Source organism: Talpa occidentalis, unplaced genomic scaffold (assembly GCF_014898055.3).
Source record: "Talpa occidentalis isolate TD23 unplaced genomic scaffold, MPIMG_talOcc4v2.1 talOcc4.14, whole genome shotgun sequence".
Lineage (NCBI taxonomy): Eukaryota > Metazoa > Chordata > Mammalia > Eulipotyphla > Talpidae > Talpa > Talpa occidentalis.
The window spans coordinates 35,616,200-35,642,807 of record NW_023601433.1 but is presented as its reverse complement, the minus strand read 5'-3'; the positions used below and the strand labels follow the sequence as shown (position 1 = coordinate 35,642,807).

General features: G+C 36.7%; 1 protein-coding gene across 1 annotated transcript in view; it reads right to left on the bottom strand.

Moving 5' to 3' along the window:
• The window catches only part of SDCCAG8 (SHH signaling and ciliogenesis regulator SDCCAG8), a 270,102-nt gene that overhangs the window by 136,333 nt on the left and 107,161 nt on the right, over nt 1-26,608 (bottom strand). The window contains 1 exon segment of the mRNA XM_037509815.2: nt 1,243-1,385. Within this exon segment, the coding sequence (XP_037365712.1) occupies nt 1,243-1,385 (143 nt within the window).

The window sequence follows — 26,608 nt, the reverse complement described above, 5'->3', positions numbered from 1 at the left end:
CTTTTCTCTCTTCCTCTCTCTCACTCTCACTCTCTCCGCTCCCCTTTTTCTTTCATTGTTTAGAAGGAAAGTTGGCAAACCTTTTGGATATGATCATAACAAAATGTTTTGTAAAAAAAAAGTTTGATTTTAATAGAACTAGAGGTATCGTAACACCAACCCAAAACTTTGGGAGGTTCACCAACCTCTGAATATTTTTTCTCCAAATGCAGGCTGTTCAAGTGGTGCTTTTCTCCATCTGTTATCATATCGTGCTTAGAATTACATTGTCATATTTAATGTAAAAGGGATCAGTTCCCTTTCATAGTTTGAATTCAACATATTACTATGATTAGAAGACCAGTGTTTTTCTAATTTATGCACCAAACCAAATATCATACTTATATATGTATTTATACAAAGTTGTCTCAAAAACTTTAAAACTCTAAGAATTGAACAAATCTAAAGGCTGAACTGATGGTTGAAAAATTTACTAAAACTGAACGTGGGAATTTACTTTCAGGTAACATGAAATACCTATATTTGAATTTTTCTCTCTGTGTATATATGCGTGTGTGTGTGTGTTTTCAATATAGCAAAATACACAATCCTTGCTACCTAAAATATCTTATTACAACTGATGGCTGAGCTAACTGCTTACTAAAGTTTTATATGAAAATGGTGATCACATCATAATATCTCATGTCAGAAACAATGTAAATTGAAACCATGATGGTGTGAGCCTGATTATAATAATGGTTTAAACAGAAATAGTGCCAATCAATTTCATCTCTAAATTTTACACTTCCTTAGCATTCAGATTCCTTATTTATTTTCAGTTCCCTCTCATTTTGGATCATAGGATATATTTTCTTTGGTGTTTTCCCACTGATAAGATCTGATTATTTCCTTACATATATTTCTCAGTTTCTTCAGTTCAACGTTTTTATTAAACATAGAATTAACAGACGAGGTAGTTGTGATAGTAAGAGAAATATGTCATTTTGCTTACATTGATAGAGGGTACCTAAATATTTGAGCATTGTAGATGAAAGGTTTTGTAATATATCAGTAATTCCCTGCCACACTTATCATTCACATGTCTGGGTGTTTTGCTTACCACATCTCCACTTTTCTTAATATGTCTGAAAGCTGTGTGTGAATTGAATGACTAAGACTAACTCTAACAACTGTTTGGAAGCCTGTGGCAGAAATCTGTGGAATAAAATTGGTGCTACGGTCCATAATGAGATTAGGGAGTACCTGGTGAGGTGCAGTTGGTGCTCGGACTCGCGCAGCAGTTCTGTCAGTTTCAGGCACTCCTCTCCGGCCTTGACTGCCTTCTGCTGCTCCTGTTCCAAGTGCTGCTTGCTTTCACTTAATTCTGATCTCAATATCTCTATTTCCTTAGGTAGAGAGAAGAGGGAGAAGGGATCCGTATAAAATGTATTCACTTGAATTCAAAATTATCTCATTTTTATTTTTGCCATGAATTTTAATGTGATGAAAAATTATTAGAAAATTTAGGCTAGCTTCCATCTTATGACAAAGGGAATTAACACAGCCAAAAATGCACATTAGTGAGGTATTTTTGGATCGTAAAATGAAGTCTAATTTTAAAAATGAAATGATTAAATGAGAGCAGTCAAAATGGATAATCTGCTATTTCAATATAGGGCTCAGTCCCATTAAAAATAAAATTAACTTAAAATTTCACTACTTTTAAAATGCAACATTTTTTATTTGTTTGTTTCTGAGATTCTGTCATACACACGTAGTGAATATATAACAAATGTATGACTCTTATTCTGAAAGATATATTTATGGTTTAGTTTGGATGTTTTGAAAACCAAATTAAAGAATAAAATAATTTGAGATGTCTTAAAAAATGTGAAGTGTAAAAGAAGACATCATTATGATGTTCAAAATTATCTTGAAAGGATAATTTAGGGGAAAAGATAGCATGAGAATTTTTAGATATTTAGAATGCATTATTTTCTGAGCTAAAATATATATGTTTTAAAAAGGCAACAAAAGCACTCTAAGATTAATAAATATGAATGTCTAAAGTTTATAAATATACATGATTATTTATTCTTTGGTCTCAGGATGAAATTATCATTATCTTACTGAAATTTGAATATTTCAAAGTAAAAATATCTTGTGTAGAATATAATTTTAAATAATTTTTACATTAAAGTGGAAATATCAAAATACATAATTTTGATAAAAGATAAAAATTTAAATTATTAAAATAAAGATAAAAAAGGGGAAAATAAAGGTCAGAAAACTTCAAATTCAGCAGAAAGCAATAATCAATTTTAATACACAAAAATATACATAATCCCCTTTTGGAAAACAAAATCATGTCTAAGCAGAGTATTTTATACTTAGCATTTAAGTACATTTCAAATTTCCCCATGTAATTTTGAATATTTAACACATCAGTTAAGAGAAACAAAATAATTCATATTCAACATTTATGACACAATAATATTTATATTCAATTTAACTCCATCAAAACTATCTACTACAAATAATATAATAAAACAGCAATATAATAAAACAACTCATAATTTCTCATGAATTGTTTATTTTCTTAAAAACTATGCAATAATGAGTATATCATTTTCATTTGGAATAGATTTTCTGTAGCTTTCAGATTACAATACTAAATGAAAATTATTTTAAAAAATATTTTAAACTACTAAAGTTATACCTATATATTTCAATCATATGTTAAATATAATTAAAGAGATGGAAAGACATAATATAAAAGTATATTAAAAGTTATACCAATATATTTCCAATCATATAGTTAAATATAATTAAACAGATGGAAAAACATAATATAAAAGTCTATTAAAAGTTTTATTTATCGAATATTTATGAAATCAACAAAAGCAAGCAAGCATACAATTGGAATTTTATGTTGACTTTAAAACTTCAGTAATTCATTATATTTTTTACACAGTTACAGGAAAAAACTGCACTAAATACTATTTAAATATAAAGTTTTCATCTCTATACTCTGGAGTTAATAATCCATTTGGGAAATGAGACATGCAAACACAAAAATACTATCAATATGTGAAGCATATTAAAAAACACCACATGAGGGCCTCCCTGGTGGCCTAGGAGTTAAGTCTCAGAGCTATCACTACCATGGCCCACCGCCCAGGGAGCTAACCGATACATGATGCAGCAGACCTCTCCAGTCTTGCTGCTCCCCTTAGCAGTATATTTCAGTATATCTGCCTGCTCTGCTCCCCTTTGTCTCTGGTAAATCCTCTCAATTCCCCCACACCTCCCTGGACCTCGGGCCTATATCCCAGTTCTTCTATGCAAAAATAAATCAACAAAATCTTAAAAAAAAAAAAAAACACCAAATGATAGTAGAGAAAATCTATGTTTCAATAGGCAAACTCAGGGCTTTATTAACATGGGCAAGAAAACTGTAAAAGAAGGAAAGTAAAGGCATATAACCTGGTGAAATGACATACTGACAGCTTTTATGAAAGGTCTTGAATTCTAGACAAATAAATGGTGTTTTTCTTATAGATAATGGGGAGATGTTAGTGCTTTAAACAGGTATGATACAAGCTGAGTGTTAAAAACCAGATCAATGCTGACAGTATATTTAAGATGGCAGACACTGGTTGAAGGAAGACTACAGATAGTCGCAATAGTCCAGATAGGAGTAGAACACTTAAAACAGAAAACTATAGAGAACATGGTAAGTAAATAGAAAACAAAAGGAGAGATATTGGATTCTGCAAAGATTACTCCAGATTTTTGAACTGAGAAGATACAGAATGGCATAAATAGAAAAGATGCAACAATTATAGACACTATTATATCAGTAACTAGGTTTTAAATACAAATCAACTACTTTCTTATTCTCATGAAATAAAAAGTGAGGGATGCACTGAAAGGCCGGTACTCAAACCTAAAAAACACAGGCACCAGAGTCAACACTCATCAGGGTTTCAAACATAGCTCAGTCACATTCCAGCTCTGTAACCATGGCCAACTCATTCAACTGTTACCCATTTTCTTAGATATAAAATGGTAGTGATAAAACTATAGCAGGCTTCTAAAACTATCATAAAAATTGAGGTGTTGAGTAGGTAGCAGATTGCCTGACATATATTGATATAGTAAGAGCTGCATAAAATACAGTATCACTATAATTGATTATTTTTCCCCTCTAGCTATTGCTCAAGATAAATGACAAATTGGGCCTCCCCGGTGGCGCAGCGGTTGAGCGCCAGGTTGTGAAGCTACCCGCAGCCTCTGATGCGCCGTTCAATCCCTGGCTGCTTCTGGCCACCGGAGGAGGGTCCCACATGGCATGCAGACCTCTCCTGACGCCTGCTGCTCCCCTCAGCAGTGTGCTTCGGTCCTTCTGCCTGCTCTGCTCCCCGCTCTGGCTCTGGTGAATTCTCTCATCCTCCCACGCTTCTGACTGTACCTAGTCCTTGTATAAATAAATAAATAATAAAAATCTTTAAAAAATAAAAAAAGATAAATGACAAATGACAAAAAAAATTGGGCCTCCCCGGTGGTATAGCAGGTTGAGCGCAGCACTGTGAAGCTGTCTGCAACCTCTGCAGCGCGGGTTCGATTCCTGGCCAGACAGGAGGATACCCACATGGCACAGCAGATCTCTCCTGTCTTGCTTGCCTGCTGCTCCCCTCAGCAGTGCTTTTGGTCAGTCTGCCTGTTCTGCTCCCTTCTCTGTCTCTGGTGAATCCTCTCACCCTATGCCTCTGGCCTGTACCCCAGCACTTGTATAAATAAATAAATCTTTAAAAAAATAGAAAAAAAATTAACTGCCTGTGGATATATGCTATCAATGGGCACTGGAGTTCTTGATAAAATTTAATAAAATATCCCCATACAATACCATTTTAGTGAAAACTAAATAAAACTATTATAATTTCAAATGCAAAAAGGTATTTTTGCTAGGAAAGATGGAAAAGTACTGCCTGCTTCTGATAACCTATGACAACAAAAGAGCTTATTGTTGTAGATAATCATAATCAAACAAATAATCTAACCAGAGGGACCAAGGTTCAACACTCCCTGAGTCAGGAAAATCTGCTATGGCACCAACCCCAACTGTTAGAAAAGTAATCTCTTGCCAGAAATACCATGCTCACACTGGCAGGATAACTCTTTGCCTCACCCAACTAGGTCAGGACTGCTTCTTTGGTTCAAATGAAAGACCAACAGTCAGAGTTCAATTGTGCATTACTTTCGATGACACAATTAACTAGTGATGTCTATAATGCAACTTGATAAAGCCATCTTTTGGTTAACTGTGCAAAGATAAGTTCAGATGCTTTTACACTTTACTAATTCTTCAAATCATGTACTTGACCATCAGAACAACTATAAATAGAAACTGTTAGAGTTTACTCAGGAGAGTAGCAGAAATGTTCATCTATAAACTTAAGATTTTTTTTTTCTTACTCATGGACATATGTAACTATTTTTATTATATTTTCATATCAGATCAATGTACCTAATTTAAGTTATATAATACTAAACTGTTCATAACAAATAAGGGCAGTATCAATGTATCATCACCTATCTCCAAATCTAATCCTTGAGGGCACATATTACTCTTATGGAATTTATTCTCATAATTTTAAATCACATACTAATATGTTACCTCTTGATTTTGCAACATTAGACATAATTTCCTGACATCTTATGTTAGTAAACATAGGATAAACATTTAGGTCTAATACCACCCACTCAAAGTACTGAACACCATGTAACAATTTTGGCTAAACCATTACTTGGTAGCAGTTTATTACATTGTGATGATTTTTTTTTTCATAGAAAATAATGAGTTATAATTTCTTACAATTAAATTTTTAAAGATTTATTTATACAAGAACTGGGGTACAGGCCAGAGGCATGGGAGGGTAAGGGGATTCACCAGAGACAAATTAGGGAACAGAACAGGCAGACTGACTGAAATACACTGCTGAGGGGAGCAGCGGGTGAGACAGGAGAGGTCTGCCGTGCCACGTGGGTATCTCCCTAGCTGGCCAAGTATAGAACCCACACTGCAGAGGCTGTGGACAGCTTCACAGAGCTGAGCTCAACCCTCTGTGCCACTGGGGAGGCCCATAATTAATTAATCTTTAACTGAAGTAATATTGGGGTACCTGTCAGGTATTACAACCATAGTGCACACACCAACAACTCACTCATATTCACTTACTACAAATCGTTATGCATCCTTCCCTCTTTGTTCTTTACTCTCTCCTACCCTTTCCTTCCCTTGGTGCTTCAGTTCTGTCGTAAGCTATCAAGTGTTAGTTGTTTAGCTTGTCTTCATCTGACTATTAATTTACTCTCTATTCCACATATTAATGACACCATCAGGTATTTACCTTTCTCCTTCTGACTTATTTCACTTAGCATTATCCTTTCAAGTTCCATCCATTTTGCCACAAATGGCATGAGTTTATCTTTCTGGGTCACTGAGTAATATTCCATCATGTATACATACTACAATTTCTTAATCCACTCATTTGTTCTGGGGCACTTAGATTGTTTCCATAGTTTAGCTATAGTAAACAGTGCTGCAATAAACACGGCAGAGCAAGTTTCCTTTAGAACTAGTGTTTTTGAAATTTTGGGGTAGATGCCTAGGAGTGGAATTACTGGGTTAAATGGCAGATCCATATTTAATGTTTGAGACACCTCCATACTGCTTTCTATAAGGGCTGGGCCATTTTCACAGGTGTAAGATGGTATCTCACTGTGGTCTTCATTTGCATTTCTCTAATAATAAGTGATTATGAACATTTTTTCATGTGCCTGCTGGCCATTTTATACATTCTGATAATTATGGAAATACTGTTCACTACTGAAACAATCATTCATTTGCTTAATTTTCTTGTACAGTATTTTATTATTTCTGGAACTAACTGCCTAGTTTTTAATAGTTTACATTTCTAGGTAATGGACATATTTTTCCCAAATGTTCAAACAGATCTGTCAAATACCCATGAATAATATTTTCAATAATGAAACACATTAGATATGTTTCTTTAAATTTTTCCCTAGATATATTCTTCTTGGTACCTATGCCTAGTATGTTAATGTCTTGAGTCAAGCATCACCCATGTTTCAATTAGAATTCCCTGTTTTGTGGGTGCCAATAAGTCATCCTATTTTTTAATTCACTCCCTTTTTTAGGGAGTTCTCCTGGTAACTTTTCTCAGAAATGATACATGAATAATACATTTAAAAATATTTGCATGTCTGTAAATGCTGTTATTCTATGCATACTCTCAACAGTTTGACTAGGTATAAAATTATTTTGAAATTAATTTTTATTCAGAATTTTTAAAACTTTTTTAAAACTTTGACATCATTGTTCACTTTTAAACAATATTGGCTTCCCCCACACCCTCATGTATAGTCCCCATAGAATTTCCTTCACCAATGCACCCATGCACCATCACCACAGTCCCCTGTACCCCTCCCTCCATCCCTCTGATCCCTCTCCCTCCTCCTCCCCTGCATTATGTCTGATTTATAATTGTCTGTTTTGTTTTGTTGTGTTTTGTATTGTTATTTTTTTAAACACTGATATCTTATTTGCGTTCCCTGTATTCCTGCTATAAGTGAGACCATCCGATATTTTTCTTTTTCTTTCTGACTTATTTCACTGAGCATAATTCCTTCTAGCTCCATCCATATTGCTGCCAATGGCATGAGTTTATCATTTTGATTGCTGAATAATATTCCATTGTGTATATATACCACATCTTCTTGATCCACTCATCTATTTTTGGGCATTTGGCTTGTTTCCAGGTTTTACCTATTATAAATAGTGCTGCAATAAACATAGGGGTACAGATGGTCTTTTTTTTAAAGATTTATTTATGTATGTATACAAGAGCTGGTACAGGCCAGAGGTGTGGAGGGTGAGAGGATTCACCAGAACAGAGTGGGGAACAGAACAGGCAGATTGACCAAAGTACACTGCTGACGGGAGCAGTGGGCGAGTCAGGAGAGGTCTGCAGCACCATGTGGATTGCTCCCTGGCTGGCTAGAGGGATAGAACTCATGCTGCAGAGGGTGTGGACAACTGCACAGGTTGAGTCTTAACCCCTTGCGCCACCAGGGTGGCCCGACAGGCGGCCTTTTGAATCAATATTTTTGTATCCTTTGGGTAGATCCCTAGGAATGGAATTGCCGGGTCACATGGTAACTCTGTTTTAAGTAGACTGAGGAACCACCATATAGCTTTCCATAGTGGTTGGACCAGTTTGCACAACCACCAGCAATGAAGGAGCATTCCTTCTTTATCACATCCTCCCCAACATTTGTTGTTGCTTGTTTTTTTTGATATGTGCCATTCTTACTGGTGTAAGGTGGTATCTCAGTTTGATTTTGATTTGCATTTCCCTGATTATAAGGGATGTTGAACATTTTTTCATATGCCTGTTGGCCATTTGCATTCCTCTTTGAAGAAATGTCTTTTAAGTTCTTCTGCCCATTTCTTGACTGGATTGTTTACTTTGCTTTTGTTGAGTCTTGTGAGTTCTTTGTATATCTTTGTGATCAGTCCCTTAACAGTTGTATGGAGTACAAAATTTTTTTTCCCAATCAGTGGGGTGTCTCTTTGTTTTGGTTAATGCCTATTTTGCTGTATAAAAGTTTTTCAGTTTGATGTACCCCCAGGTGTTTATCTTTTCCTTAACTTTCTTTGCTTTGGGTTATCAGTCTTTAAAGATGTTACTGAGATGTATGTCTTATAGTGTTTTACCTATATTTTCTTCTATATATTTTATGGTTTCTTATGTCCAGTTATTAAAATGGCCATCCTACCAAAAGCAATTTACAGATTCAACTATTTCAATAAAAATCTCAATGACATTCTTCAAAGAAATAAAACAAATACTGATGAAATGCATATGGGGCCACAAAAAAAAAAAACATGGAGAGCCAAACATGAAAACAAAGGAGAAGGGAGGTATCAAACTTCTAAACTTCAAACTATACTGCAAAGCCATAATAATTAAAACAGTATGGTATTGGAACAAAAACAGACATACAGACAAATGGAACTGAATAAGAGCACAGAAATAAAGCCACACTTATATGGACAACTAATCTTTGACAAAGGAGCAAAGAATATGCAATGGAACATGGACATTTTGTTCAATAAATGGTGCTGGGAAAACTGGACCACCACATGCAAGAGAATGAAACTAGACCATTACCTCTCACCATGCACAAAAATAAATTCACTGAGAATTTTTAAGGAACTACTTGCCTTCAAGATTCTACCATTATAATTGAAAAGTCTTATGGCATTCTGATTCTTAATACTTGGTCTGTCTTTTTTCTTTTTCCCCCTAAAATCATTTATAATCATTTGATTTCCCTGACATTTTGATATCACAAGGAGAGAATAACTCTCTGGAATCCAATCATAATTACATGGAAGGATTAATCTTCCTTTCATATAAGTTCAAAATTGTCATGATAGACTTCAGTTTTATTGCTTTGAATATGGGTATTGAGGTCAATACTTATTCTAAACAAACATTCTTTAAAGAATTTTAAGAAAATTATTTCTCTTAATGTTTTTCTTTATTATTAACCAAAGTAACATTTACTGATGAGTCAAATTCAAAAGTACTTCCTCAAGAATGGAGGTATTATACGCCCAAACTTCAAACTACACTACAAAGCCATAGTAATTAAAACAGCTATAGTAATTAAAACAGCATGGAACAAAAAACGGAATCAAATTGAATGGAATCAAATTGAAAACCCAGAAATAGGGCCTCCCTGGTGGCGCAAGGGATTAAGCACAGCATCATGAAGCTATCCTTAGCCTCTGCAGCATGAGTTCGATCCCTGGCAAGCCAGGGAGCTACCTACATAGTGTAGCAGGCCTCTCCTGCCTTGCCTGCTGCTCCCCTCAGCGGTGTTTTTCAGTCAATCTGCCTGTTCTGCTCCCCACTCTGTCTGGTGAATCCTCTCAACCCCCACACCTCTGGCCTGTACTCCAGTTCTTGTATGAATAAATAAATCTTAAAAAAAAAAAAGAAACAAAGCCACATGTATATGGTCAACTAATCTATGACAAAGGAGCAAAGAATGTGCACTGGAACAATGAGTCTCTCCAATAGTAATGCTGGGAACTGGACATACAAAAGAATGAAACTACATTACTTCCTCACACTATATAAAAAAACCTACTTGGCCTCCCCAGTGGCACAGCGGGTTGAGCGCAGGCAGCACTGTGAAGCTGTCCGCAGCCTCTACAGTGCGGGTTCAATTCTCAGCCAGCCAGGGAGAGACCCACATGGCGTGGCAGACTCTCCTGCCTTGCCCGCTGCTCCCCACAGCAATGTCTTCAGTCCATCTGCCTGTTCTGCTCAACATCATAATAACCAGCAAAATGCAAATCAAAACCATCTCACAATGGTGAGAATGGCTCATGTTAAAAAAAAAAAAATTACTGGCAACCACAAATGCTGGAGATAATGTGGAGAAAAGGGAATCCTCTTACACTGCTGGTGGGATGCAAACTGATCCCTCCACTATGGAAAGCTATGTGAAGGTTCCCCAAATTACTAAAAATGCATCTACCATATAACCAAGCTATCCCACTCCTAGGAATTTACCCAAAGCATACAAAACATTAATTTAAAGGAAATCTGCATTCCTGTGTTTAATGTAGCAGTATTTACAATAGCTAAGATATGGAAACAACCTAAATGCCCCAAAACAGATGACTGGATAAAAAAGATGTGGAGGAGGAAAAAGAAAAATATCAGATGGTTTCATGTATAGGAGGAATATAGGGAAATTGAACACGGTCAATAAAAAAAGAGACAAAACTTGCAGGCAAAATATAGATCAGAGGTATATAGCAGGGGAGGGGGAGTGAGAGAGTTCAAAGCAAGAGAGGAAAGAGCACAAGGGACTATGGTGATAGTTCACAGGTGATGTTGTGTTGGGAGATTTTGGGGACTACACCTGAGGGGAGAAATCAAATATCGTACCAAAATGTAAGAAAATAAAAAAAAAAGTTTAATCAATATATAAAAAAGTACTTCCTCAGAGCTAAAGTAATTCTCAGCTAAAATAAATGTTCACTTCCAGCTCCATCCATGTTGCTGCAAATAGCATGTGTTTATCTTTTTTGATTGCTGAGTAATATTCCATGGTGTATATGTACCACATCTTCTTGATCCAGTCATCTATTTTTGGACATTTGGGTTGTTTCCAAAGCTTAGCTATTGTAAATAGTGCTGCTATAAACAGGGGTACAGGTGCTCTTTGGAATTAATGTTTCTGTGTCCTTTGGGTAAATACCTAGGAGTGGAACTGCTGGATCATATGGAAGCTCTATCTTTAGTAGGTTGAGGAATCTCCACACAGCTTTCCATAGTGGTTGGACCAGTTTTCACTCCCACCAGCAGTGCAGGAGAGTTCCTTTTTCTCCACATCCTCTGTGGTAGGAGACTTCAATACCCCACACTCAGCAATGGACAGATCAACTAGGCAGAAAATAAATAGGGACATAACAGACTTAAACAAAGAACTAGACAACACTGGCTGAATAGACAATTATAGGGCACTGCTCATCAAAAAGGCTGAATTCTTTTCAAGTGCTCGAGACATTCTCCAAAATTGACCACATATTGGGTCACAAGTCAAGTACCATGGATTCATATGAATGTCAAAATTATAAGCACCTTCTATGAGCATAAAGGTAAAAAACTAAAAATTATAAAAAGAAAGCAGGGAAATCCTCCAACACATGAAAACTGAACCACAGATTACTGAAAGACTGAGTTAATGAGGAAATCAAATTAGAAATTAAAAAAAAACAAAAAAACACTGAGAGACAAATGACAATGAGGACACAATCTTTCAGAATGTATGGGACACAGCAAATGTGGTACTAAGCAATTCAAGGACATATTAAGAAATAGAAAGAGGGGCCTTCGTGGTGGTGCAAGGGGTTAAGCACCACACTATAAAGCAATCCGCAGCCTCTGCAGCATGAGTTCAATACCCGGCCAGCCAGAGAGAAACCCATGTCACAGCAGACCTCTCAGTCTTGCCTGCTGCTCCCCTCAGCAGTGTATTTCAGTCAGTCTCCTGTTCTGTTCCCCACTCTGTCTCTGGTGAATTCTCTCACCCGCCCCCCCACATCTCTGGCCTGTACTCTAGCTCTTGTATGCATAAATAAATAAATCTTAAAAAAATTTAAAAAAAGAAATAAGAAAGAATTCAAATAAATAGCTTTATCTCCCATCTTGAGGAACTAGTAAAAGAAGAACCAACAGAACCAAAAGCCAGAAGGTAAAAGAAAAGAAATAATACAAATTAGAGCAGAAATAAATGAAATGATAGCCCGAAAGATTAATGAAACCAAAAGCTGTTTCTTTAAAAACATAAACCAAAGACACAAAACTCTGGCTAATTCACTAAGAACATAAAATGAAAAAATGCAAATAAACAGGATCAGAAATGAAAGTGGGGAGGTTACAACAGACACTGCCAAAATTCAAGAAATAATAAGAGACCACCATGAGTTATATCCCAGTAGGTACAAAATAGTCTTGAAGAGATGGACAGGTTGTAAAATTATACAACCATCTAAGACTGAACAGGGAAAAATTAGAAAATCTGAATAGACCAATCACAAGCAAGGATAGTCAAAGATTAATCAAAATTCTCCTAAAAAACTAAAGTCGAGGACCAGACAGCTTCACATGTGAACTCTAACAAACCTTAAAGGATGACATAAACCTGCTCAAACTTTGCCCCAAAAATTGAGCAAATGAATACCTCCAAAAACATTTTTGTCAACATTATGACAATACCAAAGCCAAACAAAGACAACACACAAAAGGAGATAACTATAGAGCAATTTACCTAAAGAACACAGATACAAATATCCTTAATAAAATTTTAGCAAACTGAATCCAACAATGCATTAAAAGATGACACCATGACCAAATGGGATTTATACCAGGTAAACAAGGATGGTTCAGGGCCTCCCTGATGGCGCAGCAGTTGAGCGCTAGGCTGCAAAGCTGCCTGCAGCCTCTGCAGCACCGGTTCAATCCCCGACCGCTGGCGAGGGTCCCACATGGCGCACAGACCTCTCCTGCCACGCCCGCTGCTCCCCTCAGCAGTGTATTTCTTCAGCAGTCTGCCTGTTCTGTTCCCTGCTCTGGCTCTGGTGAATTCTCTCACCCTCCTGCGCTTCTGAGTGTACCCAGTGTTTGTATAAATAAATAAATAAATCTTAAAAAAAAAAAAAAAAAAACGAAGGATGGTTCAAAATCTGGAAGTCAATCAATGTAATTCAATATATCAACAACAAAAAAGAGAAAAAGACCATGTGATTATACCAATATATGCCAAGAAAACATTTAATAAGATCCAACACCCATTGAACATTGAGGTAAATGGAACTTACCTTAAAAAAAATGGTATATATTACAAAATCACAGCTAACATCATTTTCATTGGTGAAAACTGAAAGCTTTTCCACTAAGATCTATTACAAGACAGGGTGATGTTCATTCTTACCGCTGTTGTTCCACATAATAATGGAAGTACTAGCTAGACCAATTAGGCAAGAGAAGGAAAGAATATAAAAGGAATTCAAATTTGGAGAGAAGAAAAGCTAACATTATTTGCAGACATGATAATATACTTCAAAAATCCTTAAGATTCCACTGTAAAACTAATTGAAAAAATAAATCAGTTAAACAAAGTAGCAGGTTATAAAATCAGTATACACAAATCAGTTGCCTTCCTATATGTAAAAATTGAACTAGAAGAAAAGAAAATTAACAAAATGATCCTATTTATAATCACACAGAGAAAAAAATAATATCTATGTCTAGACATAACCAAGGAGGTGAAACATCTATGCAAAGAAAACTATAAGACATTGTTAAAAGAAAATAGAAGTTACACATAAAATGGAAAGATACCCCCTGTTCATGGATTGGAAGAATCACCATTGTCAAAATGGCCATCTAACCAAAATGCCTAAGCAATATATCTATTAGTGCAATCCAACAAAAATTTCAACAGCAATCTTCAAAGAAATGGAACAAACATCACTAAAATTCATATGGAACAACAAAAATCTGAATAGCCAAAGCAATCCTGACTAAGAGGGGGAAACAGAGGCATTACACTTCCAGACTTCAAACTATACTATAAAACTATAGTGATTAAAACATTATGGAAATGGCATACAGACATCCAAACCAATGAAATAGAGTCAAGGGCCCAGAAATAAGCACACATGCATGTAGACAGCAAATCTTCAACAAAGGAGCCACAAGTACATACACTGGAGCAAAGAAAGCCTCTTCTATAAATGGTGCTAGGAAAACTAGACAGCCACATGCAAAAGAATGAAACTAGACCACTGTCTCACACCATATACAAAAATCTGCTCAAAATGAATAGACTAGGAGCCAATACCTGAAGTCATATAATACATAGAAAAAAAAATAGGCAAAACACTTCATAACATGGGCCTCAGTAACGTCTTTTTGAATTCATCCCCAACAGCAAAAAGAACATGAACAATTGGGACTACTTCAAACTGAAAATAAAAAGCTTCTTCACAGCAAAAGTAACCATAACTAAAACGAAAAGACATTCTACTGAATGGGTGAGTTTATTTGCATACCATACATTTGACAAGGGATTCATAGCAAAGATCTATAAAAAATGCATGCAAATCAACAAAAAGAAAACAAAGAACCCGATTAAAAAATGGACAGAAGCATTAAATAGACACTTCTCCAAGGAACACAAATAGATGGCAAACAGGCACATGAAAATAATGGTCATTATTACTTATTATTAGCAAAATACAAATCAAAATCACATCACTTCTGTGAGAATGGCCCATATTACAAAGCCTAGAAACAACAAATGCTGGCACGTATGTGGAGAAATAGGAAGCCTCTTACACTATTGGTGGTTCTGTAGACTGGTTCAGCCCTTATGGAGGTTCCTCAAAATATTAAAAATGGATCTCCAGTATGACCCAGCAATCCCACTCCTAGGCATTTACCCAAAGGGAAGATTTTACTCCTGTGTTCATTGCAGCCCTATTTACAATAGACATAATATGGAAACAACCTAAATGCCCCTAAATGGATGAGTGGATCAAGAAGATGTGGCATTGGGGCCTCCCTGGTGGTGCCGGCAGTTGAGCTCCACACTGTGGAGCTGTCTGCAGCATCTGCAGTGCGGGTTTGATCCCGGCAGGCCAGAGAGAATCCCACATGGCAAGGCAGATCTCTCCTGTCTCACCCATTGCTCTCCTCAACAGTGTATTTTGTCAGTCTGTCTGTTCTGTTTCCCGCTCTGTCTCTGGTGAATCCCCTCACCCTTCCGCGCATCTGGCCTATACACCGGATCTTGTATAAATAAATAAATCTTAAAAAAAAATGTGGCATTTATACACAATGGAATACTACTCGGCAATTAAGAAAGACGATCTCATGCCATTCACAGCAACATGGTTAGAGCTGGCATTATGATAAGTGAGGTAAGTCAGAAGGAGAAAGACAAACACTGGATGGTGTCACTTATAAATGAAATATAGAGAAATTAATCAAAGGAAAAGATAAAGCCAAACTTGATTATAGAACTGAGGAACATAGAGGAGTAGAGGAGGGAAAGGGGTGAAAGAAAAGTAGGGAGGGAACACAATGGACCATTGTGGTGGGCAACAGGTGCTTCGTTTGTTGGTGCTTTAATGGAGTGTGGGGATCCCATATCCCCAAAACACAAACAATGATATAAAATATTACCTCAATAAATTTTTTAAATACATAGAAATATAAAATTAATGTATAAATTGGCATATTACCCATAACTAATTGCATCATGTTGTTATTTTAACATTCTTCATGTGAAGAAATATCACTAAACACAAATGAAAAATCAAGCTAAATATAAAGCTTCAAGAAAACTAAACAATTTTAATAAACAAGAAAATGAAAGCTCTTTCAAGTAAGATAAAGATGTTTTCACTATCTATATAAATATAAATAAATTTAAATGAATTGAGAATATTGCTATTCCTAATGTTTTATGTGATTTAACTACATGAAAACTTAATAAATTTAAACATATGAAGTTTATTATGCACTTAGGGTTTAAAAATACCTCTTTTATTTTAAATGTGTTTATAATGCCTTCAGTTTCTCAGTATGAGTCAAAAATCTTAAAAGATGTCAAATACAGCATTTATAATAATAAATTAGTTTTAGAAGTTTGTTCAAAATTGATACTACTACCTTAAATGATTTGAATAATGCAAGTCATTACTTAGAGAATTTCCATAATTTCTTCTATTTTCCGATTATGTTGCAAGTGTCATATTTTTGCAGATACTTTATTTATTAGTATACTAATAAAATATTCAAGTATACTTTTCAAAGTTAAATATTTTTAAGGTAGATAAAAAAAGTACTGAAAACTATAAAATCACAATTTCCAAAGAAAACTGGTTAACAAATCTACTACTCTAATAATAATCATAGTTATTCAGTTATTGTATCATTTTATTAAAAATTGTGTAAAAATAAAGTTGGCCCGGGGCCTCCCTGGTGGCACAAGGGGTTGAGACTTAGCACTATGAAACTACTCACAGCCACTGCAGCATGAGTTCGATCCCCGGCCAGGGAGGTGAACCACATGGTGCAGCAGACCTCTCCTGTCTCACCTGCTGCTCCCCTCAGCAGTGTATTTTAGTCAGTCTGCCTGTTCTGTTCCCCACTTGTCTCTGGTGAATCCTCTCACCCCCCACACCTCTGGCCTATACCCCAGTTCTTGTATGCATAAATAAAAAAAAAATCTAAAAAAAAAATAAAGTTTTGGCCCATTTACTTTTAGTCAGGAATAAAACTGGCAAAACTATTTTGTCTCAGAAAATTCACAAGAGGGTGAGAGAATTCACCAGAGCCAGAGTGGGGAGCAGAATAGGCGACTGATGAAATACACTGCTGAGGTGAGCAATGGGTGCAGCAGGAGAGGTCTGTTGCACCATCTGGGACCCACGCTGGTGGCCGGGATCGAACCGTGCTGCAGAGGCTGCAGGCAGCTATGCAGCCCAGCTCTCAACCGCTGCACCACCAGGGGAGGCCCTTTAAACTCATTATTAATGTTACTTTCTTATGAGTTGTCAAAAAAAATCAGTTACATGTTGATTCCTAAAGGTAAATTACAAGGAATATTTTGGGCAATTTTACACCTAACTTTCAAGACATTGAAGTACATTTTTGATTTATTAAATAAAATTCCTCTTCTTTAAATATCATGCTGACTATATTTCTACATATATTTCTACTATATTTCTTTCGGTGTACCTACCGAGAGGACGCTAAAACATCTGGGAAGACCATAAAACATTTGGGAGTTAACTCCCATGTTTACATTAACACTTTACTTAATAAAAATACCAAAAGGTTTAAACACAAAAAGATAGCTTGAGGAATAGAAGATTACTCTGTCATCATATTTACATTCTTTTTTACAGAAGGAAACACTGGGTCCATTGAGATTAAAGGACTCCCTCATGTCCACTCAATGGAACTAGAACCCAGATTTCAGACTCTTCCTGATACCTATTTATATTCAAATGTGGAATAATGCCAAAGCACAATGCTAACTCAGTTACAAGCACAAACAAGTTTCTATTGGCAGTAATTAATTTTTAAGGCACAATAAAGAAAACACATAATCTGTTTCTCCTTTGACAACTGTTATTTAATGAGAGGTTTTTCTTTTTGGTCTGTGCACTTTCTTATTAGTAAAATTCTGTCAATCTCTGACAATCAGAACAAATGTAGTAAGACTCAGCCACCCCCCCTTTTATAAACATTTTATAAGACCAAACATATTTCTTAATATAGAAAAATATTTTTTTCATTTGGCCTTATTTTTATCAATATTACTGTTAAGCACAGATCCTAGGGCAAAATAAAATTTTTCTTTTAAATGAAGAAAACCTAATTTAGAGCCATTCAAGATCTTCTAGCATTTCATTTCAAGTGGAATGATCTCATTTTATAGGAAATCACATTTTAGCTTTTACTAAATCAGTTTCAAATGACTAATAAAACCAGTATCTACGTATAAACCACTTAATAGTACTGAGCCTCTAAAGAGTACTGAGTCTCTGTGAGGGAACATCTCTTTGATACTCAGTTTTTGTTACCCGTGGTGTTCCTGATGACAAGACAACAACCTCAGTGCTCAGGCTCTAACCATCTAAAGAGAATAAGAGGGAATATTACTGAAAGCACACCTCGCAACACTTATGTTTGGTTTGAAAATATTCTTAGCATTAAAACGGCACGTCTGTATTCAACTCACCTCTTAGCTGCTATAGGTTACACAAAAATGTATCTTATTCCACTGGAAAACTGGACAATTTAACCTTATCTTGCTGGAAGGTTTTCACCAAAATTAATGAAATGTTCTTATATGAGGAGGAAAAAGCAAATTTTAACAAAAAAACTAGGTCTATTTTCAAACATATAACTGATTGAAAAAAAAAAATCTTCTGTACTGAGACAATGGTGTACGTGATCTCACCTTATGGGGAGTTTTTAAAAAATTCACTTAGCTGTGGGCTATATAAATATTTCTGTAAAATTCTATTTGGGGTAATTAAAAAATTCATTGCATTTCACTTTAACTAAAAAATAACCTATATTTTCTAATTAATTTCAGCAAGAATCATGCAATGTAAAGATGCTTTCATTACTTAACATTATAAATGTTTCTTTCAAATTAACAGCATCTACATACAAAGGGATAAATTCACCTGCTCAATTTATTGACCATCTATTCCATCATAACAATTCTTTAGTGTGTACAGCTTTCATAGTTCAGAAAACATTTTAATCAATAGTACAAAATTTATATGCTATGATCATAATAAAGAGTAATGGTTAGGACAGCACACATTAAAATTGAGATATAATTAACATAATATAAAGTTAGTGAACTTTAGGTATATAAAACTCATTTGACATATGTACATGGATAACACTTTTAAAAGGAGAGTAGATGGATTTAATGAATAGACTAAGAAGTCTCAAAAAGTGAGACTCCAGGTCCTCAAATAGGCAATATAATTCATTTATCCAGATTACTTAGATGAAGAAATTGGAATATCTCAGTCAAGACCATTTCCTTCAGTCAGGAGTTTCCCAACATATGTTTAAATCCTGCCAACTATAAATCTGCTCCATATTTACAAAGACACTTTGATTTCTTAGTCATCCAGACCTAGTATCATCACTATTTGCCATCAAACTTCGGTTACATGGGTTAGTAATACCTAAGTACACTACTTAAATATAGTAGTTACAAAAGTAAATATCCTGATTCAACTAATTATTCTGAAGAAGGATAATAGACTAGTTCTTAAACAACACATGTAAAAAAATAAAAACAACAACGGAAGACAGAATGGAATATTTAATTTATAAGGAGGTCTTTAGCTACAGGTCACAAGGCTCTGCCCTATCCTATACTGTTTAAACTTTATTGAGGACATCAATGATACAGTGATTAAATTTGCCTCTGACAGGGGCCTCCCTGGTGTCAGAAGGCGTTAAGACGCAAACTATGAAGTATCCACAGCCACTGCAGCACAAGTTCGATCTCCGGCTGGCCAGGGAGCAACCCACATGGCTCAGCAGACCTCTCCTGTCTCGCCTGCTGCTCCCCTCAGCAGTGTACTTCAGTCAGTCTGCCTGCTCTTCCCCACCCTGTCTCTGGTGAACACTCTCACCCCCTTCACCTCTGGCCTGTACCCCAGTCCTTGTATGCATAAATAAAATAAATTAAAAAAAAAACTTGCCTCTGACAAAAACCTAAAACAAATGATTTATTACGGTAAGATGTAAAAAAAAATCCAAAAGTGTAGGTCCATATTATAAGTGATTACATTTCGAAGAATAAATGTAAATACCTGTATTTAGATCCAACACAATAAACATGCCATGAGGAATATTAACTATATTTAAGCTCTGTAAGAGTTCACAATGAGATATTTTCAACAAGTACATAACCCAAATGACAACTAGCACTGAAACCAGAAAAATGTAAAAAGCTTAGTTGATAGTCCCACTTCTATATACCAGTTAGGTCATATCAAAACATAATATTTAGCTATCATATGACTCTGGAAGCAAGTAAATAAAATAAAACATTGGCAAGAGAGATGAGGATGGAGAGTGTGAATAATAATCATAACATTAGTAAAAATCTTAATAAAATAATAATTTTCATATGTATAGATTATTATTTGTTAATAATATATGGTTAACACAGATAGCTCAAAATTTTCAAAGTCTTATCAAATGGGAATTGTATCTAACCTCCTTTTGAAATAAGAAATAAAGGAATTTGCCCAAGTTTGCCAGGTAGTAGGCAGTGAAGTGAGAATTTGATCTCAGATAGTCTACATTCAGGACCTAAACTCTTGTCTACTTATCCACCCACCCACCAATAGATCTAATCACTGTGAACCTAAATGAATGTTAGGCACTCAAAACATTGGAATACAAAGGAGAAGTAAGAGTATATAACTTAAAATAACATAGTCAAATGGAAGAAACAAGATACTTTATTTTTTTAAGATCTATTTATTTATGTCTATAAGAACTGGGGTACAGAGCCTCTCTTGTGGAACAAGGGTTAAGACACAGCCTATGAAGCTTGCCATAGCCACTGCAGCATGAGTTTGATCCCTGGTCCGGGAGGTACCCACAGGGCACAGCAAACCTCTCCTGTCTTGCCCACTGCTCCCCTCAGCAGTGCATTTCAGTCAATCTGCCTGTTCTGATCCCCACTCTATTTCTGGTGAATCCTCTCACCTCCCACAACTCTGGCCTGTACCTCCAGTTCTTGCGTGTATAAATAAATAAACATTTAAAAACAAAGAACTGGGGTACAGGGCAGAGGTGTGGAGGATATGAGGATCACCAGAGTCAGAATGGAGAACAGAACAGGCAGACTGACTGAAATACACTGCTGAGGGGAGCAGCAGGGAGACAGAAGAGGTCTGCTGTCCCATGTGGGTAGCTCCCTGAAGGATGGGGATCTAACTTGTGCTGCAGAGGCTGTGGATAGCTTCACAGTGCTGTGCTTAACCCCTTATGCCACCAGGGATGCCCAGAAATAAGATATTTTAAACTAAACAAATAACATAAAATTATAACAAATTCCATGAAGGTAACAGAAGCAGTGCAAATGAATAATAGGGAGTAGAGGAATAATACATTAGTAGTTAGAGAGTGGGAACATTTGAGTGGAAACCAAATAAAGATAATGAGAACAGGAATAGTGGATATGAATATGTAAAGTATATGTCTGCCCCAAACCCTGGCTTATTTAAGAAGCTAAAGGAAAACTATGGAAGTTCCAGTGAATGGAGATAGAAATAGGTGAGAAGAGAAAAAAACAGATTATACAGGGTCTCCAAAACTGTGGTAAGAAGTCTGGATTTATATTTCTAAATGTAAAGTTTTAAAGAATGATGAAAAAAAAAGATTTACCATAAAAAAAGAAAAATACATGTAAATGAGAAAGTCACTTCAAATTGTTAATTGGGAAAACAATTCAATTCAATTAACATTTTACTTTTGCTTATGTGTTACCTATGGACTGAGGGGGGTATGCCTTCATGAATTTAATGTTATGGCGAGGGAAGGGAGAGAATAAACAAATGAATACAGTATTGAGTAAAATATAACAGAAAGATGGATAGGGATGACTGGAGGAATAATGTAGGTTTAAAACAAGGTGGTCAGGGAAGGGATCACATATATGACATCAGGGCAATGACTTAAGGGTATTGAACTTCTGTTCTATTGGTAACATGGGGAGTGTGGAACAAATACAAAGGTCCTGAGTAGGAGTGTATCTGATGTATTTGAGAATCATCAAGAAAGTCAGTGTAGCTGGAATATAGTGAGGAAGAGAAAAGCAGATAAGGGCAGAGAGGGTCAGACTATTCAGCACTTAATAGATCACTGGATAGCATTGACTTGCAAGATCATAGTACCCACTAAATTGGTGTAATCAAGAGTGTCAAGATATGACACAGCTTTTAACAGGATCTCACTTGTTGTGAGGGGACTAAAATGGGAAGAAGGAGAAGGGAAGTCCTGACTGGACATTATTGCAATAACACTGAAGATGAAAGAACCTTGGACAGAGTACAACAGTGGACACAACTATAAAAGATAAATGGATGGCAAGTAAGCATGTGTGAAGATGTATACTATCATAAAATTAAGGAAATACAAACTAAAACCATAATCATTATGTCATTATATACTTCTTAGAATCACAAAACATAAAATAAAAAAGTCATTAAACATAGCAAGCAAACATTATTACTGAAATAAAAATACTATTAAAAAATAAAAACCTTGCAACCAGGAAAAATGACAATACAATATATCAGAAATTAGGTGACAGAGGCAACAAAAACAATTCTAAGAGAGAAGTTCATGTCAATAAATGCCAACACTCAGGAAAAAGAAAAATATCACAAATATACAACCTAATTTAACAACTCAAGAAATTAGAATAAAACAGTTCCCAGAGTTAGTAGAAAGGAGACAATAACAAGATCAGAGCAGAAATAAATGAAATAAAGAAAAAAACATAATAGAGAAGTTATTTCTTTGAAAAGACAGACATTTTAGACTTACCTACACACTTTAAAAAAGGACTCAAATCAGTAAAACCAGAAGTAAAAAGGAGACATTAAAACTGATATCACAGAAATACAAAGGATAAACATAAACCACTATGACCAATATAAAAAACGAACCGCACAGCCTAAAGGAAATGGATCAATTCTAGAAACACAACTACCAAGACTGAATCATGAAAAATAGGAAATCTGAACATTTAAGGGTATTGTATCAATTATCAAAAACTTCCCCCCCCAAAAAAGGCCAGGAAGTTTACTTATTAATTCTACCAAACATTTAAAGAATACCAATCTTTTCTCAAACTTTTCCAGAAAATAAAAGTGGATGAAATACTTCCAAACTCATTTATTTATGAAGCCCCTTGTCCTGATATAAAAACCAGTGAAGGGGCCTCCCCGGTGGCGCAGCGGTTGAGCGCTGGATTGCGAAGCTGCCCGCAGCCTCTGCGGCGCCGGTTCGATCCCCGGCTGCTCCCCAGCCACCGGAGGAGGGTCCCACATGGCGTGCAGACCTCTTCTGCCGCCCGCTGCTCCCCTCAGCAGTGTACTTCAGTCCTTCTGCCTGCTCTGCTCTCCCCTCTGGCTCTGGTGAATTCTCTCACCCTCCCGGCTTCTGACTGTACTCAGTGCTTGTACAAATCAATCAATCAATCAATCAATCAATCAATCTTAAAAAAAAAAAACAGTGAAGAAGCTACAAGAAAAGGCCAAAGGGATATTACAGGTCAATATCCTTGATAAAAAATAGATGCAAAAATCCTCAACCAAATTATTAGTAAAAAAATTCAACAATACATGAGAAAGATTCTAAACCATGATCAAGTAGGATTTATTGCAAAGATGCAAAGGATGGTTCAACATTTCTAAGTCAACCAATTTGATATGCTACATTAAAGAAAGGATAAAAATCATGATCATCTCAACAGATGCTGAAAAAACATTTGACAAAATTCAACAGTCATTTATGATAAAATCCTCAACAAAATGAGTATAGAGGGAAAATTTTTAAGGCCACATATGATAAGCCTGCAGCTGATATCCTATGTAACAGTGAATGCTGGAAGATTTTCCTCTAAGACACTAAGGACAAGGATCCTCTAAGACAAGGATACCAGCTCTCAACACTTTTAGGCAAAGCAATTAAGTCAGAAGAAGAAATAAAAGATAGCAACATTGGAAAGCAAGAAGCAAAAGTGCCACTGTTTGTACATGACATTTTATATTAAAAAACCCTAAAGGGCCTCCCTGGTGGTGCAAGGGGTTAAGCGCAGCACTATGAAGCAGTCTGCAGCCTCTGCAGCATAAATTCGATCCCTGACAGGCCAGGGAGCAACACACATGGTGCAGCAGACCTCTCCTGTCACGCCTGCTGCTCCCCTCAGCAGTGTGTTTCAGTCAGTCTGCCTGTTCTGTTCCCTACTTTGTCTCTGGTGAATCCTCTCACTACCACCTGTCCTGCACTTCTGGCCTGTACCCCAATTCTTGTATGCATAAATAAATAAATCTTAAAAAAAAAAATAAACAAGTGAAGCTACATCAAACTGAAATTCTTTTACACAGGAAAAAAATCATCAACAGAATGAAAAAGCTCTGCAGAATAAAAGAAATTATTTGCAAATTACATATCAGATAAAGGGGTTAACATCCAAAATATACAAAAAAGGAATGTAACTCAACAACAAAATAACAACCTAATTAAAAAATGGTAGCACTGGAATGGATCAGCATCAGGTGAGAGCAGCCACATCTGCAGCAGATCTGGAGACAGGAAGACCAGTGTATCTGCTAGGAGGAGAAATAGAGACAATCAGAAAGGGTAGGAAAGACTAAAACTAAGACACAGTGAGTTAGGAACTGCGCAAAAACACTGAGAAGGATACCAGTCCTTCACCCATCAGAAATCCTAAGCTTTCCCATGGCCCACAGCAAGGTCAGTGAGTGCACACTTCCCTGTGAGAGCATAGCCTTCAGAACAAAGAGCACAAGAGTGGTCTGTAACTAATTTCAGCAGTAGAGAGAAGAACTCATCTTCTTCCTGCCCCCAAGCAATTTCTGCGCTTCCTAGTAGTTCCTACCATGCGCAGCCAGAGAATGCAAACCTCCCCAGAGAGCACAGCCTACTAAACAAAGCGTACCCAGGTTGTCCGTGTCCATCCTAAGGAGTCAGAAGATGTGCCCACCTATCCCTATCTCTAATGCTTCCCTGCTATAGTCAGTGACTGCTGGTGCTTGAAGAAATCAGTCTCCTGAGCAAGACTGCAGTGACCAGGAGAAGCATCTAGCTCTCCCTATGAATGACCTCTAGGCCACCTCCCAGCTCATGCAGTCAGAAAGTGCAAGCATCCCAAAAGAGCACAGCCTGCTGAACAAAAGGGCAACTGGGTTGCTTATGGCTGGTTTGGGGAGTCAGGAAAGGTTCTGAACTCCTCTAACATGCTCTATCAGACATTTCAGAAGCTCTCAACTTGCTAAGGCTGGAGAGTAAAGGTCGTCTAGGAAGATCACAGGCTGATGAGCAAAGGTTACCTAGCATGGCTTATGTGATCAGCAGTTTCTGCCTCTCCCTTACCCAACCCCCCAAACTTCTCTGCTTCCCTGTGGCTCCCAGGTAGAGCAGCCAGAGAATATAGTTCAAGTTTCCCCTGAAGAATACTGCCTGCTAAGCAAAGGGTAAACAGGTTGCCTGTGCCTGGCTTTGGGAGTTGGGAGAGGGGAGAAATCACAGTCTGCTAAGACAGGGGCACCCTGGATACTTAGGGCTGATCTCATTGGCCAGGAAAAGTGCCACCTCTTCCCTACACAACCTCCAGGCTTCATCTCCCAGCCAGTGCAGCCTGACAGAACATGACTCCCCAGGAAAACATCCTGCTGAGCAAGAGGCACAGTATTACAGAGAGCTACAAGCAGCGATCTGAAAAATAACAGCTAGACCTATTTGGTTCTGGCAGTACCCTGGACAGCCTGAATAGCTACATATTGCACAGCTACCTATAGTACCTTGCCTGGCACTGGGATCTACAACTCTCCCCCTCTACTCCTTCATGTACCTGAACCTCAGCCTCAGCCTCAAGGGAAAGGCACTACCCACCAAACCTGCAGAATTCAGAATGAGGCTATAGCCAGAGTTAGTTGCAGGTTGTGGCTTCCAGAGGAGCACCACTAGGGGAGTCTACCTTGATCTGCTTAACCAACAGTGGTTGTATGCAGATCATTCCCTCCTCTCACACAGGCACAGCAGCACTGAGGGAAGCTCATGGCCATTGGAAATCGGCAGCAATCTCCACACATCTATATCCTTAGTGCACTCAGCGAAGGCCAGACTGTTGGAGCCCTCCTGCAAGCTGACTCTTATCTCCAGTTATTCTGATTGGAGACGTGGATTCAATCAACACTATAATAGAAAACTGAGTATCCAAGGTAAACATGATAGTGAATACCTTTTGATCTAAAATTTTAACTAAAGACAGTTACAGTAGGCTGGGAAGGAAAGAGGTCTACTTTATGTCATAGAAACAATCACAAAGTACCAAACAGAATGAAGATGCACAGGAATTCATCCCAATCATGGATCAAGACAAAACCCTACTTCAGTGATCAGAGGAATTGTCTTAACGATGCTCACTGAAATAAAGAGAACAAGCAATGAACAAAATGAACAGAGAACAATTATAGGGGAAATATGAAGAAGTTCCAAACAAAAGTCACAGAGAGAAAGAATGATGTAAGTTGAAATGCAAAACCTGTAAAGGGTCTCCCTGGTGGCGCAAGAGGTTAAGACACAACCTATGAAACATATCCACAGCCACTGCAACACAAATTCTATCCCCAGCC